Below are 16917 nucleotides of genomic sequence, written 5' to 3' on the forward strand. Positions count from 1 at the left end.
AACAAATACCTAAACATATTATATATGTTAGCCGACTAAACTAACAAATATACTGCGTGAAAATATTTGATTCAAATACATAAAAATACATTTGTTAGCCGGCTAAACTAACTAATGTTAATGAATGTTAGCCCGCTAAATTAACAAACAGGTAAACATTAATAATTCATATTAGCTGGCTAATTATTATATTATCTTTGTGCGATGAACAGTCTCTATGGGGACTAAGGTCTTCTTGTTACGCCGTCCCTGTGAAGATTCTTGTGTCGACGAGCTTGTCTCGGGGATGGCTGTTCTCCGGGAAATCTCCCTCTTAGACGCTGAAGCTCTTCTTGGCCGGTAGACCTTAGGGTTTGTGCGCGGTGCTGTAGGATGTGTGTGACGGCAAGGCAGCAGCTGAACTTGGCAGAGGGAGTTTGAGAGTCGGGTCTCTTGTAGATTTCGGCGGTCGGGGCGCGAGGCAACTCTAGGGATGGCTGTTTTGGTGAAGACTAATCGTGGATGGATCGATGTACGGTTTCAAACACACCGGCTGCCGAGAAGCTGCGAGGTCATCGGATCCAATACCCATTTGCGTTCGTCGGGGATGGGGCAATAGCTCCTCTGTCTTTTTTCCCGGGCTATAATCTCCTCTCTTTAGATTTTGATCAAGATTTTGTTGTGTTTATGCTTGTTCATTTTTGCTGAATCCGGTTGTCTAGGGTTCTGACATTTCTTCGATATCAGAATGTATGTTTGTGCCGACGTTCCTTTATCGGGAAAGAATTAATTTATTTTTATTTTATTTATTTTAAAAAGAGAATGAGAGAGATATAAGTGGTAGGGTTAGCAGTGTATTTTCACACCTAACAATGTTGGGCTCCACCACTCTTTTCCATTCTTGCAAATTTCATTATTATTGTATATTTTCTATGCAAATCGCTCTTAAAAGATTATAGAATTATGCCGTGGTTTGACTAATCCTAGTAAGATTAGGAGCAGAGAAAGAGCAAATCCTGTTAGGAACCAAACTAACAATATGTTATTTAAGAAGATTACATTGGCTCTCTCTCTCTCTCTTTATTTACCTCGGTTGCTTGCATGTAAAGAAACCTAATCTTTCTATCTAACGCTGTCTACAACTCGCGGTTCCCTGCTAGCTTCTTTGCTCCGTTACTTACATGTCTTCAAAAGAATCCATCCCAACGGCGAAATCTGATGATAATAAGTTTTGGAAGCTGGATATGTTGGCAGAACTTTCGAAAAAGGTATTAGAAGAAAAAGAGGGAGCCAGTGGCACGGAGAAATCTTCTTCGACACGACCACCCAAGTGGCTTATGATGGTGATGATGAAAGAAAAGAACGCACACGATCCAAAACTGATCATAAAGAAGAAACTGCACGCGAGCGATCTCAGCAAAACACAGTCACGTCTCTCAATGCCTATAAACCAACTGCTTAGTTCGGATTTTTTGACGGACGAGGAGACAACAATCCTACACGAACCGGCGCCAGAACCGGGGAAAAGTACTCGTACAGAAGGCGGTAAAAAAGGCGTGAGTGTGGTCTTGGTGGATCCTCTGTCAAAAAGGCATGAGGTTGAATTAAGGAGGTGGAAGATGGGTGAAAATTGGAACTACGTAGTTGTTGGTGGTTGGAACAATGTGATTGACCGTAACGAGTTTAAGGTCGACGACGTCACTGTGATATGGTCGTTCCGATATGGAGGAGGAAAACTATGTTTGGCTCTCTCTCCTCTGGTAAGAGAATCTAAACACTCCGGTCAGAGCAGCTCTCGTCGTTCCTGATAACACACCACCAGTGCTTAAGTCACAAGTAAGAAGGGTTTGGTTTTCAGTCGATTATGGATTTTCTTTTATTTTTCTTCCTTTTTCTGTTTTAAAATAAAACTTGTGGGGGTTTTTACACAATAAGGTTGATTTATTTCTTCTTCAGGTTGTCTTAATTTTTTTTCGGTTCTTGGACAAGAGCAACTCCTATGGAGGTTTCTCAACTTAAGTTTCTAAATCTACATAAACTACCTGATACCCAAGATAACAGGTTCTTGGACACTTAAAAATCCAAATTTCAGAAAATATCGGTTCTTGAATGGATATTTATTAACAAATAGTAATTGGAATAACGTGGAAAATAAGTTAGACCTGAAAATAAAATTTCATAAAATTAAATTAAAATATGACAATACCCATTGATATGTGTAAAGTTAAAATATGATCTACTTGTACCCTGTAAAATAAGTTGGTTAATCATATATTAACTAGATTAGGGTTATAAATATTTTTAAAATGGGTAATCAGTTTTTTTTAAAAAGATGTAACTTTATAACGATACAAAATGTTTATTATCTCCATCCTACGACAAATAACTTTCTTTTTTTTTAACTCGGAGTTGATTTTCACACCAGGGTAACTGATTTACATCGAGAATCCGGTTCGGTTCAATTGTTGGATTTGGACGGGAGACTCAAAACCGGATTTCTAAACCTGATTCCATCCACTCATATAAATTCTCGAAAACCCTTAACTCCTTCAAAACCTCACCGCCACAATCACTTAGCTTCTCAAACAAGAAGAAGAAGAAAATGGCCTGCACCGTAGATTTACGGTGCCTCGACGAAGGATTCGGCGGTAAAACCTTCAAACGTAAGTGCGAATCTCAAGAGCAAGCCTCCGCCGAAGCCTCCATGGACATCGATTCGATCCAACCTCCTTCGGCGAAACGCAGCGCCGTCGCTTCCTCGGAAGATCCAGACAAGCCTGTATCCGTCGTCGCGATCGAGAGACCGAGTTACGACGGCGTGATCTCCGGGAAAGTCTCCGGACGGCCGTGGAAGCTGCCGCGAGCTCACAGAGCGTCGGGGAGGTTCGTGAGGAACAAGGGGCCGGATCTGGAGGAGATGAAGAGGGGGAGGGAGATCAAGCGAGCGTATAGGGAGAGGATGAGTGAGCTCAAGGAGGAGATTAGGAGTAATAAGGTGGAGAAGAGGAAGAAGAAGGAGGAGAGGGAGAAGAGGAAGCAGGAGAATGTTTTGAGGACGGGGACCAAGTTGCAGAAGATTACGAACCCTAAGACGTTGAAGAAGATTGCAAAGTCTAAGCAGAGGAAGCATCTTAAAGTTATTCCTGATGAGATGATGAGTGGGAACAAGTAGAGTGTCAAGACTTGACTGTTTTTTTTTGTATTTTGTATTTTTTCGTGACGTTTAGTCAAATGTTCTTACTTAGTGAGATTTTGCTTCTACAGGAAACAAACTGTCTTTGTTATACAATGAGGTTTATAGTATACTTCCTCTGTTTCATAATAGATGAAATTTTTGTTCTTTGCATCCATATTAAGAAATTGCATTTTATAAACAAAAAATCTTTGAAATATAATTTAAAACTAATTTATTTAATTATAAACAAAAATAGTAAAAACACAATTGGCTACACAATTTTAACCTAGATATGTGAAAACATCCTCTATTATGAAACAACAACAATTATCTAAAACATCATATATATTGAAACGGAGGGATTATTAATTTAGTGATGAAGTTAAGACCTTTACAATAAACAAAAAGGTTTGAAAGTTTTGAGATGGCAGATAGTTTTGATTTTGATTGTCCATCGTTACTTCGTTTTGTGGTTTCTTTCCGAGGGCAGTTCTTACAATGGTTGGATCCTGTGAGTTTATTCGTGTTTTTTTTTTTGTTTCTCCTTGTCTGAATTGCGGCTGTTTTAGCTGTTGTAACTTTTTGTACATAAGCGTGTTAGTTATGAAAAGCTTTACCTTTCTGTCTTGAGGAAGTGAAATAGTCAATCCTCTGTATTTGTTCTCTCAGCTACTCTTGTTTGAATTGCGGTTTGTTTTTAGCTCTTGTTACTTTTATCTTACTTTTGTAAGTCACTTAAACTGTTCGTGATCTTACCGAACACATAAGCTAATTTGCGACCAGAATGTCAACAATAGAAACTTTTGCAAGTTTGTGTTGCAGTAATTCAGATTTATGATCAGTTTGTGACCCAAGGTACAAGTAATTCAAAGCATGTAACTTGCTGCTGGTGAATTTGCTGACGCGGATATCATTGTCCGAAATTCTTCAAGTCTCTATGACGTCAGCAAATCTAGGATTGGTCTAGAGTTAAAAAAATCATTTTTGCTACTATATTAGGTGAGACAATTACTCATGGGATCTTCTATTCGACTATAGGTAGTTGGGTTATTATCTCATTTGGTGAGAGTTGGTCGTATAAACTTAACTCTTTTTTTTTTAATACACAGGAAAATTGCACCCTATATACATGAAAAAAAACAAATACACTAACTAACCAAAATCCCCCCTCTCTCCTACTTTCTCTTCCTATCTCTCTCTACTCTCTCTCCCAAAATCTAATTTTTTTTTTTTTTTTTGGTTATTTGGCAAATAAGCCCTTTAATATATATAACAATCACTTTTCAGAAAATTCAATATTTATTGAACGAAAATGTAAAAATAAATAAATTAAGAGAAAACAAAAATTTAAGACAACATAGAGAATTGAAAAAATAGAACCATTGAGAAAATAAAAGAGAATTATTACACGTGACTTTGGTTAGTTGTACAAGCTAAACTCTTTCTTATAAAATCTTTTAGACCCATCATTTTTTTTTCAGAAACTTCTATATTAAAATTTAAAATGAAAATATTAAATGTAAAAAAAAAGAATGTAAAGAATATTAAAGAACATATTTTTTTAAAAAATACTGGAAAACACAAAAAAAATGAAATAATTAGTGAGAAAATAAACGAGAATAGCCATGGGTGACTTTTGTTAAACCTAATAAACTCCGAAACCAAACCAAAAATGAAAAAAAAAAGTAAATATAAAATGGATTTGTGGAAGAAGGTGATAAGGAGAGAAAGAGTCCAAACGTAACGAAAGCCTTATCTCCCCGGTCACTGTTACACCTTATCTCTTCCCCTTCCTCCCTTTTCGCGATGGCGTCAACGCCGCCTCACCGCTCCATGACCACCACCAACACCCACCCTCAGATCCGCCAACAACCCAACCCCACCCACCGTCCATGGCTTCCCCAGCGCGTCCCCTCCCACCCCCGCAACGGCCGCGCCGTCACCTCAGCTCCCCCCTCCTCCTCCGCCGCCGTCTCAGTCGCCGCCTCCTCCCCCTCCTCCACAAACCTCTCAAAGTTTCCTCCTTTACAAACCCCCAAGTCCGACTCCTCCGACTTCTCCGGCCGCCGATCCACCCGCTTCGTCTCCAAGATGCATTTCGGCCGACCCAAAACCACCACCTCCTCCTCCCGCCACAGCTCCGCCGCCGAAGAGGCCCTCCGGACCGCCATTACATTCTCCGGAGAGGACCAGACGTTCCAATCTCTCATCTCGAGCTTCGAACTCCGCGGCTCCGACGACTACACTTTCATCCTCCGCGAGCTCGGGAACCGCGGCGAGTGCGACAAAGCCGTCACCTTCTACGAGTTCGCCGTCCTCAGAGAGAGGAGAAAGATCGAGCAAGGTAAGTTAGCGAGCGCCATGATAGGTACTCTCGGTAGGTTAGGCAAAGTCTCCATCGCTAAAAGAGTCTTCGAAGAGGCCTTATCCGGCGGCTACGGGAACACCGTCTACGCCTTCTCCGCCATCATCAGCGCCTTCGGGAGAAGCGGGCTCCACGAGGAAGCAATCTCTGTCTTCACCTCCATGAAAAGCTACAACTTGAGGCCCAACCTCGTCACCTACAACGCCGTCATCGACGCGTGCGGCAAAGGAGGGATGGAGTTTAAACAAGTGGCAGAGTTCTTGTACGAGATGCAGAGGAACAACGTGCAGCCCGACAGGATCACCTTCAACTCCCTCCTCGCTGTTTGCAGCAGAGGAGGGCTGTGGGAGGCCGCGAGGAACCTCTTCGACGAGATGTCCAAGCGAGGGATCGAGCAGGACGTGTTCACTTACAACACGCTTTTGGATGCGATCTGCAAAGGCGGGAAGATGGATATGGCCTTCGAGATACTCTCCCAGATGCCTTCCAAGAGAATCATGCCTAATGTGGTAAGCTACAGCGCCGTCATCGACGGGTTCGCCAAGGCAGGGCGGTTCGATGAAGCTCTAAACTTGTTTGACGAGATGAAGTACCTTGGCATTGCGTTGGATAGAGTCTCTTACAACACGCTGCTTTCGATATACACTAAGCTTGGTAGATCGAAAGAAGCGTTGGATGTGTTGAGAGAGATGGCTTCCGTGGGGATCAAGAAGGATGTGGTGACTTACAACGCGCTTCTTGGAGGTTACGGGAAGCAGAGAAACTACCTCGAAGTGAAGAACGTTTTCGCTGAGATGAAACGTGAGCGCGTGACGCCGAATCTGCTCACTTACTCCACGTTGATCGATGTCTACTCGAAAGGAGGGTTGTACAAAGAGGCGATGGAGATATTTAAGGAGTTCAAGGGCGCGGGGTTGAGAGCTGATGTTGTTTTGTACAGTGCGTTGATCGATGCGTTGTGCAAGAATGGGTTGGTGGGTTCTGCTGTGTCTTTGATTGATGAGATGACTAAGGAAGGGATTAGTCCTAATGTTGTGACTTATAATTCTATAATCGATGCTTTTGGTCGGTCTGCGACTGTGGAGTGCTTGGCTGAGTCTGGAGACGGTGGAGTTGGATCGTCCTCTTTGCTGCCTTCTTCTTCTTTAAGTAAATTGGCTGTAACAGAGGATAATCAGGTGATGCAGATATTTGGGAAGTTAACGATAGAGAGTAGTAACAGAGGGAAGAAAGATTGTAAGGAGGGTATGCATGAGCTCTCCTCTATATTGGAAGTTATCCGCAAGATGCATCAGCTGGAAATTAAACCAAATGTTGTTACCTTCTCTGCCATTCTTAATGCTTGCAGGTTTGTCCTTGTCTTGGATATGTTATTATAGATCTATGTGGTTTCGCTGTGTGGTGGCATTTTGATGAGGAGTCTTATTTTTGTTGACGTGTTTGTGTATCGATGTTAGTCGATGCAACTCATTTGAAGATGCATCGGTGCTGCTAGAGGAGCTCCGGCTGTTTGATAATCAGGTGTATGGTGTTGTTCATGGACTTCTCAAGGGACACAGAGAGAATGTGTGGCTCCAGGCTCAGAGCTTATTCGACAAAGTAAACGAAATGGATGGTTCCACTGCTGCTGCTTTTTACAATGCTCTTACCGACATGCTTTGGCATTTTGGTCAGGTAAAAATCAAACCGTTATCGTTGAGGCTGAGTTTTGGAGTTTCTAAGCGTTACTATTAGTGTAAAGGCTTACTTTTGGAAACGTTTTTGTTTGTAGAAACGAGGAGCGCAACTGGTGGCGCTTGAGGGAAGATCTAGACAAGTTTGGGAGAATGTGTGGTCTGAGTCTTGCTTGGACTTGCACCTTATGTCTTCTGGTGCTGCACGTGCTATGGTGCATGCTTGGTTGCTTAACATACGCTCCATTGTCTATGAAGGTCATGAGTTGCCCAAATTGCTGAGGTATACGACTCATATATTTTAATTCTCAGTTAGAATCTTGTACTAATGCCAAAGTAGATGCTAGATTGTCTTGTGATAGTAGCAAGCAGTTTGGTAAGGTTTAAGTTATTAGTCTTACATCATGATTACTTTGGAGATACTCATTTATGGTTGTTTGATATGTTTTTGTGTGGCAGTATATTGACTGGTTGGGGGAAACACAGCAAAGTGGTTGGAGATGCAGCACTAAGGCCAGCGGTTGAAGCGCTTTTGAGGGGAATGGATGCACCGTTCTACCTCTCGAAATGCAACATGGGACGGTTCACATCAAGCGGTTCAGTGGTAGCAACTTGGCTGCGTGAATCAGCCACGCTCAAGCTCTTGATCGTCCATGACCACGTAACCACCAAAGCTAGCACAACAAGGGGACCAGCAGAACAACATGAACAAACCTCTCTCACTTTGCAGCCTCTCCTTTTGTAGTTGTACTATGTTATGTAAACAAATTTATGACACCGCCAAGTATGTGTTGTAACTTGTAACAATGGTGGTGTTTTCTGCGGTGTGATAATATTTTGTAACAAAGCAACACATTGTATTTTGAGCAAAAAAAATGTTTTATCATCTAGATAAATCATAGAAAGTCTTGGTGAATCAGCCACAATCAAAGTCTTAGTCCTCCATGATCACATAACCACCTAGCTAACACAACAGGAAGATCAATAGAAGAACAAGAACAAACCTTTCTCACTTTGCAGCCTCTTCCTTTGTAGCTCTACTGTCCAAAACAACCGTGTTTAGTTCCCAATAATGTTGGAAGTCTGTGCTAATGATTCGTAACAAGCTACACACACAAAATCATGTGAAATGGTTCTTATCAAACCGTATAATAACGAATCAAATTTCAGACTAATCTTTAGATTTTTAAATTGCTGTGTTTCTTATATTGGAGTCCACTGATTATTTAGTATTGGCATGATTAGTTATCCATAAATAAAATATCAAATTAATACAACCTGTCAAAACCGACCAGCCAGTGACGCTTCACTTAGTTTATTTGAACGTGAATCATTTCATTTTGTTTTAGATTTAAATATTTTTTGTCAACTTTGCGACGTATTTGGGGTGTTCAATCCGGTAAAACCAAACCAACTAAAACCGAACCGAAATAGAAAAAATGGTTTGGATTTGGTAGTACCGAATATACCGAATGGATGTCAGTTTTAAGAAACCGCGATATATGAATATAGTTTGGTATATAAACCGATCAAACTGAATAAACCGAATAAACCGATCAATTCAAATATAATAGTATAAGTATAGGTAAATTATATAATATAATTAATAATATATACCTAATTTATTTTATCGGTATGATCTTCCTACTTAAATGTTTATTTTAGTTATTTAATATTTTATTGTAAGTTCAAAACTTTTTTTATCAAATTAAAAAAATATATTTTTTACTTTTTTATTTAATAGTATTATGTATTACTGATATTTCTTACTTTTATTCTATAAAACTTTTACTGTTATTAACTAAATATGTTTACTGATTATTTAAATAGTAAAATAAAAAATAGATTATTTAAAAACCAAAATATCGCCATGTTATAACTAAATTTAAAGTCGGTATCTAATCTTATAAAGTAAAATTCACAAAAAATTTTAAAAGATAAATATATTTACGGTTTTTTGGTATAGAACCGAATAAACCGAAAACCGACGGTATATAAACCGAACCAAACCATATTAAATATGGTTTTAATATGGTAGCTATTTTTTATAAACCGAAACACCGAAAAACCGAAAAAATCGAACCGAAACCGAACCGATATCCAGATTGAACACTCGTACGAGGTATTGTCATATAAAATAAAAATTTCAACAAGTTGAAAACTAAATGTTATCATCCAGAAATCGGTACATCCCATTTCCAAATTTTTATCATTGATTAAGAAAATGTAAATGATTTTATTTTTAAGAAAATCTTTTTTATTTAATATATTCCATTATATTTATATAAATAACAAAACTGGTACAATTGAATTAAAATTTCATTTTTCCGAGAATAAATACAATTTCGAACACGTGAGAGTATGTTGTTGGTGTTTTGTCATCATCCCACAAGAAATATATCACACATCATGATATATTATCTGTACTAAGTTTATTATTTACTCTAGCTAGTGGTCATCATCGACGTTTGGACTTTTAATCTTGATTAAGAGAAAATAAAATCAAAGATTCAGGCAAACATTTGAAAAGGTAATCAAGATTTGAAGCGATTTGTTTGCATTTCATTAGAGAAACTCGTGTTTTTGGAAGATAACATTTTGATATTTTCTGGATTATGGATATTTGTTTTAAAAAAAATCCATAAAAACATTTATTATATCAAATGATTACACTTCCTTCTCCACCAGTTACAAAACTCTCGTCGTCGTCCCTCTATATAAAACCATCCTCCTTCCCTCTTCATTTTATATTATTCTCTCTTTCACTTCCTCCGATTTGATCTAAACGATCCCACAGATCTCGTCCTCTTCTCCAATGGCTGCATCCAACAGCGAGAAAGGACTCATCGTCAGCTTCGGCGAGATGCTCATCGACTTCGTCCCCACCGAATCCGGCGTCTCGCTCGCCGAAGCTCCAGGCTTCCTCAAAGCTCCCGGCGGCGCCCCCGCCAACGTCGCCATCGCCGTTTCGCGTCTCGGCGGACGATCCGCCTTCGTCGGGAAGCTCGGCGACGACGAGTTCGGACACATGCTCGCTGGGATCCTGAGGGAGAACGGCGTCGCTGATCAGGGGATTAACTTCGACACGGGAGCAAGAACGGCGTTAGCGTTCGTGACGTTGCGTGCCGACGGAGATCGGGTGTTTATGTTTTACCGGAACCCCAGCGCCGACATGCTCCTCCGTCCCGATGAACTCGACCTCGACCTCATCAGATCCGTACGTAAACTCTCTGATTAAATAGTTTCACGATTTAGAAACGTAGAAGATGATCTATCTCTCTGTGGATATATGTGTGTCCATGCTAAATTCACGGACCGTGACTTTTTCTCTAGTCTCACTGCGTTTTTTTTCGCGGGTCTTTTTGTCTCTTTGATCTTTCTCCCATGTATGTGCATAGATCCACGTGTTTTATCACGTGATTTTCCCAAGTCACTGTCTTCTTGTTTTTATTATCCGAAATATGAAAGAGGAAAAAAAAAAGATTTGTGGAAATTAGGTGTGTGATGTTTTGTATCTACTGTTAAGTAGTTTAGCAGTGAACTAAATCTGTCTTCTTCTTGATCTGAATTGAATTTTATGTGAATTTTTTGATTTATTGATGTGATCTAGTTAGTGTATGAAACATTTCTGTTCTGCCATTTAATTAGTTAATTTGTATCAATTATTTGCACAAAATTGATAGAAAAATATATATGATTAAGTTTCAGAAAAAAATAATATATATGTATTGATTATTTAGTTCCTAGTCTACAATTGTGTAAGTCGTATTAATTTTAGGACTGGCCATATTATCAACAGTTAATGTTCATGTATCAACATAGGTGTATAGTCCATCTTTATGGTGATGGTGAAATTATCTCCTGGTTGAATATTTTTGCTTAAATGTTTTCACCTTTTTTTTTTGAACATTATGTTTTTACCTTTACAGCTAATAATATCAATGGCAGGACCTTTTGCTTTTCTTCAACAGTTTGATATTGATTGATTTGACCCCCCATCGTAGTTAATATTCGAAACACACAGGATCATATATTAGAATGGGTCCCCGTCATAATGATTCCTTATGGATAAAGTTGGTGTTATTTTGTGAGTTTTCGGGTGTACTAAACTGTTTAAAGCGTGTGTTCAAAAAAAAAAAAAAACTGTTTAAAGCGTAATTTTGATGACCAATTATGCAGGCTAAAGTGTTTCACTACGGATCAATAAGCTTAATAGTGGAGCCATGTAGGTCAGCTCACTTGAAGGCCATGGAAGTGGCGAAAGAAGCCGGAGCCATTCTTTCCTATGACCCAAACCTCAGGGAGCCTCTGTGGCCATCAAACGAAGAAGCCAAGACACAGATCATGAGCATCTGGGACAAGGCTGAGATCATCAAGGTCAGCGACGTCGAGCTCGAGTTTCTGACTGGAAGCAACAAGGTCGATGATGAAACCGCAATGTCCTTGTGGCATCCCAACTTGAAGCTCTTGCTTGTCACTCTTGGTGAAAAGGGCTGCCGGTATTACGCCAAGGTAAACTCACTAAACATAGTGCATTAATTTAATAATCATCATTAACATGAGTTGTCTCTTGGTTGTGTCCATGAGGTGATGCCATAAGGCAAAACTAGTAGTGTCTATAGAATATATAATTTAGGAATTACTTTTTATATTAACATGTTTTTGGAAAGGATTCGAGAAACGTATTAAAATACATTAGTCAGAACAAGAACAAAACAGAGGGATAATATATAAAATTTATTCAGGAATCATTTTGTGCTATTTACTTTAATATTGGGTGGGTTATGAGTTGGTTTGGTAGATCTCACCAACTGCTAATTTAAAAAATTGCTTCGCGTGGACCCTCCAAAACATTATTACTGGTCAAGTAATCAATTAAGGGTCATAAAAGTCGTGATCTCTAAGGTTCTTTGTTACTTAAGCTTTTTCTTATTTGCTTAATCACATGAACATGGAACCTGTTCGTATACTTGTTTACTACGTCAATGACTTTTCTGACTTTCACTAAAAACTGTGTAGACATTCCGTGGAGCCGTTGACCCTTTCCATGTGAACGCCGTGGATACAACCGGAGCTGGAGATTCCTTTGTTGGTGCTCTCCTAAACAAGATAGCTGAGGATCAATCCATTCTCGAGGTAAGTACCCAACTCAATATTGCTTTCATTCTCTTGTGGTTAAAAATGATAGTTATATAAGGTTCTAAACTTCATTTATGTAATGAAACAGGACGAAGAGAGATTGAGAAAGGTGCTAAGATTCGCAAACGCTTGTGGAGCAATCACCACGACCAAGAAAGGAGCTATTCCAGCTCTTCCCACCGATGCTGAAGTTCTCAGCTTTCTTGAAGGGAAGTAAAAAAACAAAAACAACTCTCAAGCTTTCTCCATGTGATGTGTGTTCCCTTATGTATTATTGTTTTCTCTCTCTTTTTTTGTTTAAAGACATATATGTTTCAATTTAATGCATCCCTTGCTAATAATAAGAACAGTTTTTTCAAAGTTTAAGACTAACATGCCAATACATATATTACTGGTTTGAATCAGATCACAGAGAAAGGAAGGCAAAGGCAAAAGATGAGTGTGTGTAGGTACATATGCGAAGCAAATGCTATATATATATTATCTAGTTTCATCAAGACTTTAGCCTATATCAGGGACAAGGAAATGATGTTCATTATCATCATCATACCGAATCTCAAGCCTGGGCTTCTTGTTGGAAACATTGAACTTCATGGGTCTATTGTAGGAATGAACATGAGGCAAATGTGAAACCGCAAGCTCCGGAACTTCAGCTGCCGGTAGAGCTTCTTGATCAGGCTGGTCCCCAAAGAAACCCATCTCTGAAAGCCAGTCCAGCTCACCAAGATCAAGCGGCTCTTTCTGCTGAAGCAAAAAAGTGATTCACATAAACATGTTAACACAAGCAAAAACTCACATATTTGGTAAACCATTTCTCACCTTGTTACTGCACTCAAGATCAGAGTAACGGAAGAACTCATCGCTAGCCCATGGAGGAGATGGAGCAGCAGACTGTTGAATTGTTGGTTTAGAGAGAATCTGCTGGTTAGGTGGGTCGAAATGATTCATCTCCACTTCTTTGCTGCAGCTAGTGGAACTCAAAGCGACTCGAATTCCAGTAGCCAAGAACCTCTGGTGGTTAGCAGAGCGAGTATTAGGCGCATGGGTCGCCTCATCGCAGTCTCTACAGAGAAGAGCTCTATCCTCAACACAGAATATGAAAGCTGCCTTCTCCTGCAAGTCAACACACAAGAAAGACATCACTACCTAAGCAAACCTTGAACATATTGTTTCTTGAGATCCCTTAACCTCTAAATCTTTGCTAACTAATAACTAAACAAATTTCTGGAGATCCCGTTTACAAATACAGACATGAACAGAGAGACAATCAGACAAAAGGAGAAGAGGAGATTATTTTTACTTACAAGGCAGATGTCGCAGGGAGGGAACTTGGTGGAGAGAGAGTCAAGAAAAAGGCGTTGGTGTTTGCTAGCGAGCTTATTGGCTGCATGAACCTCAACGTCGCAACTAGCGCACAAAGCAGCCTCATCAGCACAACATATCAGTGTAGCAGGAGCTTTCTCACATACATCACACTGTATCTTCATCTTTCTCTCTTCACTTCACAAGAAAAACAGAGGTCTCTGCCTTTTGTGTTTCTTCTCTTGGTCTAAATGGAGACGAAACTTGAGAGCAAAGAAAGAGAAACAGTTTTGGTTAGTATTCAAGTTGAGGAGGGAGTGATAAGGTGGGAAGAGAAGAAGATAAAGAAGATTTTTCATGATGATTCTGCGTATCAAAAGGAACCACATCCTTGCTTCTTACAGCTGGGCCATGTAGTTAGTTGTAGGCTCCACTCTTCTTCTGGTTCTGCGGCTCACGTTGCTTCTTTCCTTCTCTGTCTCTTTCACTTAACATTGTCCACAGAAAAAGAAACACTATTGTTTTTTTCTTTCTGCGTGTTTAGTGTAGTATCAAAATCTGGTGGACAGTGTTTCACACAACAAATAGTCGGCTGAATGTTTTTTTTGCGGTCTGTATTGATCGTTGCATATTTTGTAAGAAGACAAATGTTCTTAAAGATCATAACAATCTCTAGATGGAGTTGGTGTTGACTAATCATGTGGCTTTCATCATCCTATCATAGTAGTATTTAATGAAATGATTTTGATATTTACCAAGACTAATTTTAATAATAAAAGTAAGTAGCATACTCTTTGTTAGATTGTATGTTTGCTTTATGTGCTATAAGAACTTCAAATCTCTTACTAAGCCTGTGGATAAAAAATTATGTCAATCAAATATGAAATTTTGATGTATAACATAGTCTAAATGTTATATATATATATTACAAAAAGCATTGAGAAAATAAATATACATCAAACATGATGTTGGCAACAATAGTTATATTTTATGATTTATAACAAATTAGCAACTTTTTATGTAATAAAATTGACACAAGGACCCAGTCTCCGTGACCAAATGCAATGTTTCTTTGGGCTATCCATATGTACTCTTCAATGATGTACCTAAAGGCTTCTGCTTAGCACACAACACCAATACCCTGTAGGTCAAGTCACTCATCAGCTAAAGCCCTATAATGCAAGTATTCATAGACTGCAATGGATGGATGGATGGATATACCTCTCACTAAAGTGCACATAGTATTCATTATTTCTCAGCTCTCCATCTGGTCTGGCTTCTGTTTTCTCATCTCCGCACTTCCATTTTGTTGCTCCTGCTGTCCAAGGCGATGATGCAGAAACTGCTGCTGCTGTTGCTGTTGAAACTGAAACCGCTGTTGTTGTTGCTGTTTCTGTGAATGAATCTGCAGTTGCTGGAGCTGTTGTGCGGCTAACATTGTCTGATTGTTGGAATAGAATTGCTGGTTTGATCCAAACGAACCATAGTTCATCGCTGATGATGCACCGTTTGAGGCAACTTGGCCAGTCAGCGCCTTCAGATGATGGATTTCCTCCTTAAGAGCTTCGTTTAGTTCTGTGCCAAAAGACAAGAGTAGTGTTAAAATTTCTCAAAGTGGGGGAAGTAAAGTGTTTTGTGATAAAAGAGCCTCACCATCCTGCAACTGAACCCGCTGCTCCATTGTTTGCAACCGCAGCTTCAGCTCGTTGTTTTCAACAGTCAAACCATTTGCATCTCTCTGAACAAACAGAACGAAAAGAGTAAACGTTTTTAAAACCTAGAAAAAATAGAGTAGACTGACTTGAAAACCAACCTGTAAGAGAGTCAGCTGAGCTGAGAGAGTTGTAGCTTCTGTTTGCAAAGTCTGCACTTTCCTCTCAAGCTCAAATATGTATCTCGTCTTCCTTTCTTTTGACCTTGCCGCGGACTGCCTGTTTGCCCATATCCTATTGTATGACACACAAAACACAAATCATGTTCCAGTTTGCATTAAGATAAGATAATCAAGCAAGGGACTCCTCAATACCTCTTAGCACGTTTTGGATCGACGAGAGCAAGCTCAGCGAGTTTAGCAGCAGACATGGACTTCTTGGCATCAACTACAGAATCATCTTCATTTCCAGACACAAGCATCTCACTAATGTTCAAAGATCCATCCATAGAGTGACTATGCTGATGCCTAACTCTCGGCCTTTCACCAAAACTATTCTGAGGCATCACCGACTCATTTTTCCAAGCAGTTCTTGACGGCTCCCCCACTTGAGCCGAGGAAGTAGCAGTAGAAGAGTTAAACTTATCCATATCAAGATACATAGACATCAAGTCTCCTCCTTCAGTGTCATCGGAGAAAGAAGGCACATCAGCACTACCACCAACCACACCAAGATCAAAATCAAAGCTCAAGTCATCAGGGAGAGTGAGGATCTCCGAATGAGCTCGACGGTGACCAATCTTCTTAGGCGGGTGTTCTAGCATACGGCTCATATCGTGGCTCAACCTGTTAGCGTCTGAGAAGGGTGAGGAGCGACCTGAGGGAGATGGAGGAGGGAGACGACCTCCACCTCCACAAGGTGGTGCTGGAGATTTCTCTTTATCCATTTTTCTATAACTCTCTACTCTAACTGACTTTAACCAAACGCAACTAACCTGCAAATCAGATCATAACTTAACAACAGTGAAGCAATCATGGAAAAGGACAAGTTTTTATGCTAGCCCTGAATCAAAAGAGGAGAGCTTTGATTGAAAGTAGATCAAAGGAGGAGACTTTGTGAGACAAACTTACACAAACAGATCTAAATTAGCTGTAGTAGGCTCCAGAAACCACCCCAAGTAGATGCAGCAGAGGAAGATTGAATATGGCGGAAGAAGTGAATGCGATTCTTACAAGAGATCAATGTCATGTATGCGCACAATCTCTGCGTATTTTGGTAATGGAATCTTAAAAACGCGTCGTTTTGGCGTGTTCCGCCATTCCCGTTTGGGAAACAGAGAGTTTCATTACATAAACACGATGAGCATTGTCAATTTGTCCCCACCGGGCTTTGGACCTGGGCCCCTTGAACATGTTATGGGCCGTAAAGCCCACATGATCCAAAATGTTGGAGCATATTCTTTTTCTAGAGCATTGATATTATTTTGGTCAATTCTCTTTTTTTGAAAGATATTTTCGTCAATTTACAAACTCATGATTCTCAAGTCCTTTGAAAATCAATTCTCATCAACAATACCATGGCCATATGGAAGAATGCAGCCGTAGTAAAATTTTCTTCCCTAATTTCAAGATC

General features: G+C 39.7%; 6 protein-coding genes across 7 annotated transcripts; 4 read left to right on the forward strand and 2 right to left on the reverse strand.

The window, feature by feature from the left end:
- Positions 1-996: 996 nt before the first annotated feature.
- LOC106447024 (putative B3 domain-containing protein At2g27410) lies at positions 997-2366 on the forward strand. Its single transcript, XM_013888870.3, has one exon. The coding sequence runs from the start codon at positions 1161-1163 to the stop codon at positions 1785-1787; it is 627 nt and encodes a 208-aa protein (XP_013744324.2). The 5' UTR covers positions 997-1160; the 3' UTR covers positions 1788-2366.
- Positions 2367-2373: 7 nt separating this feature from the next.
- Positions 2374-3282, forward strand: LOC106447025. Its single transcript, XM_013888871.3, has one exon. It carries the CDS (start codon positions 2582-2584, stop codon positions 3149-3151), a length of 570 nt encoding a protein of 189 aa, XP_013744325.2. The 5' UTR covers positions 2374-2581; the 3' UTR covers positions 3152-3282.
- A 1546-nt stretch (positions 3283-4828) lies between these two features.
- LOC125608271 (pentatricopeptide repeat-containing protein GUN1, chloroplastic-like) lies at positions 4829-8091 on the forward strand. The gene is made up of 4 exons (XM_048778371.1): positions 4829-6867; positions 6977-7193; positions 7291-7475; positions 7652-8091. The coding sequence occupies exons 1-4, from the start codon at positions 4961-4963 to the stop codon at positions 7935-7937; spliced, it is 2595 nt and encodes an 864-aa protein (XP_048634328.1). The 5' UTR covers positions 4829-4960; the 3' UTR covers positions 7938-8091.
- Positions 8092-9916: 1825 nt separating this feature from the next.
- LOC106447011 (probable fructokinase-1) lies at positions 9917-12691 on the forward strand. The gene is made up of 4 exons (XM_013888856.3): positions 9917-10409; positions 11372-11704; positions 12212-12328; positions 12420-12691. The coding sequence occupies exons 1-4, from the start codon at positions 10008-10010 to the stop codon at positions 12546-12548; spliced, it is 981 nt and encodes a 326-aa protein (XP_013744310.2). The 5' UTR covers positions 9917-10007; the 3' UTR covers positions 12549-12691.
- Positions 12667-14157, reverse strand: LOC106447012 (B-box zinc finger protein 25-like). Of its 2 annotated transcripts, none has more exons than XM_013888859.3 (3): positions 13636-14157; positions 13151-13444; positions 12667-13072 (listed from the first exon to the last, which is right to left on the reverse strand). In XM_013888859.3, exons 1-3 carry the CDS (start codon positions 13816-13818, stop codon positions 12833-12835), a joined length of 717 nt encoding a protein of 238 aa, XP_013744313.2. In that variant the 5' UTR covers positions 13819-14157; the 3' UTR covers positions 12667-12832. The 2 variants fall into 2 exon arrangements, with proteins under 2 accessions (XP_013744313.2, XP_013744312.2); XM_013888858.3 differs by having other exon boundaries at positions 12667-13075; positions 13636-14138.
- Positions 14158-14489: 332 nt separating this feature from the next.
- On the reverse strand, positions 14490-16631 carry LOC106447010 (probable transcription factor PosF21). Its single transcript, XM_013888855.3, has 6 exons — positions 16416-16631; positions 15660-16279; positions 15447-15579; positions 15287-15371; positions 14855-15208; positions 14490-14774 (listed from the first exon to the last, which is right to left on the reverse strand). Exons 2-5 carry the CDS (start codon positions 16229-16231, stop codon positions 14889-14891), a joined length of 1110 nt encoding a protein of 369 aa, XP_013744309.1. The 5' UTR covers positions 16232-16279; positions 16416-16631; the 3' UTR covers positions 14490-14774; positions 14855-14888.
- Positions 16632-16917: the final 286 nt, after the last annotated feature.

The sequence above is a fragment of the Brassica napus genome, chromosome A4 (assembly GCF_020379485.1).
Source record: "Brassica napus cultivar Da-Ae chromosome A4, Da-Ae, whole genome shotgun sequence".
Classification (NCBI taxonomy): domain Eukaryota; kingdom Viridiplantae; phylum Streptophyta; class Magnoliopsida; order Brassicales; family Brassicaceae; genus Brassica; species Brassica napus.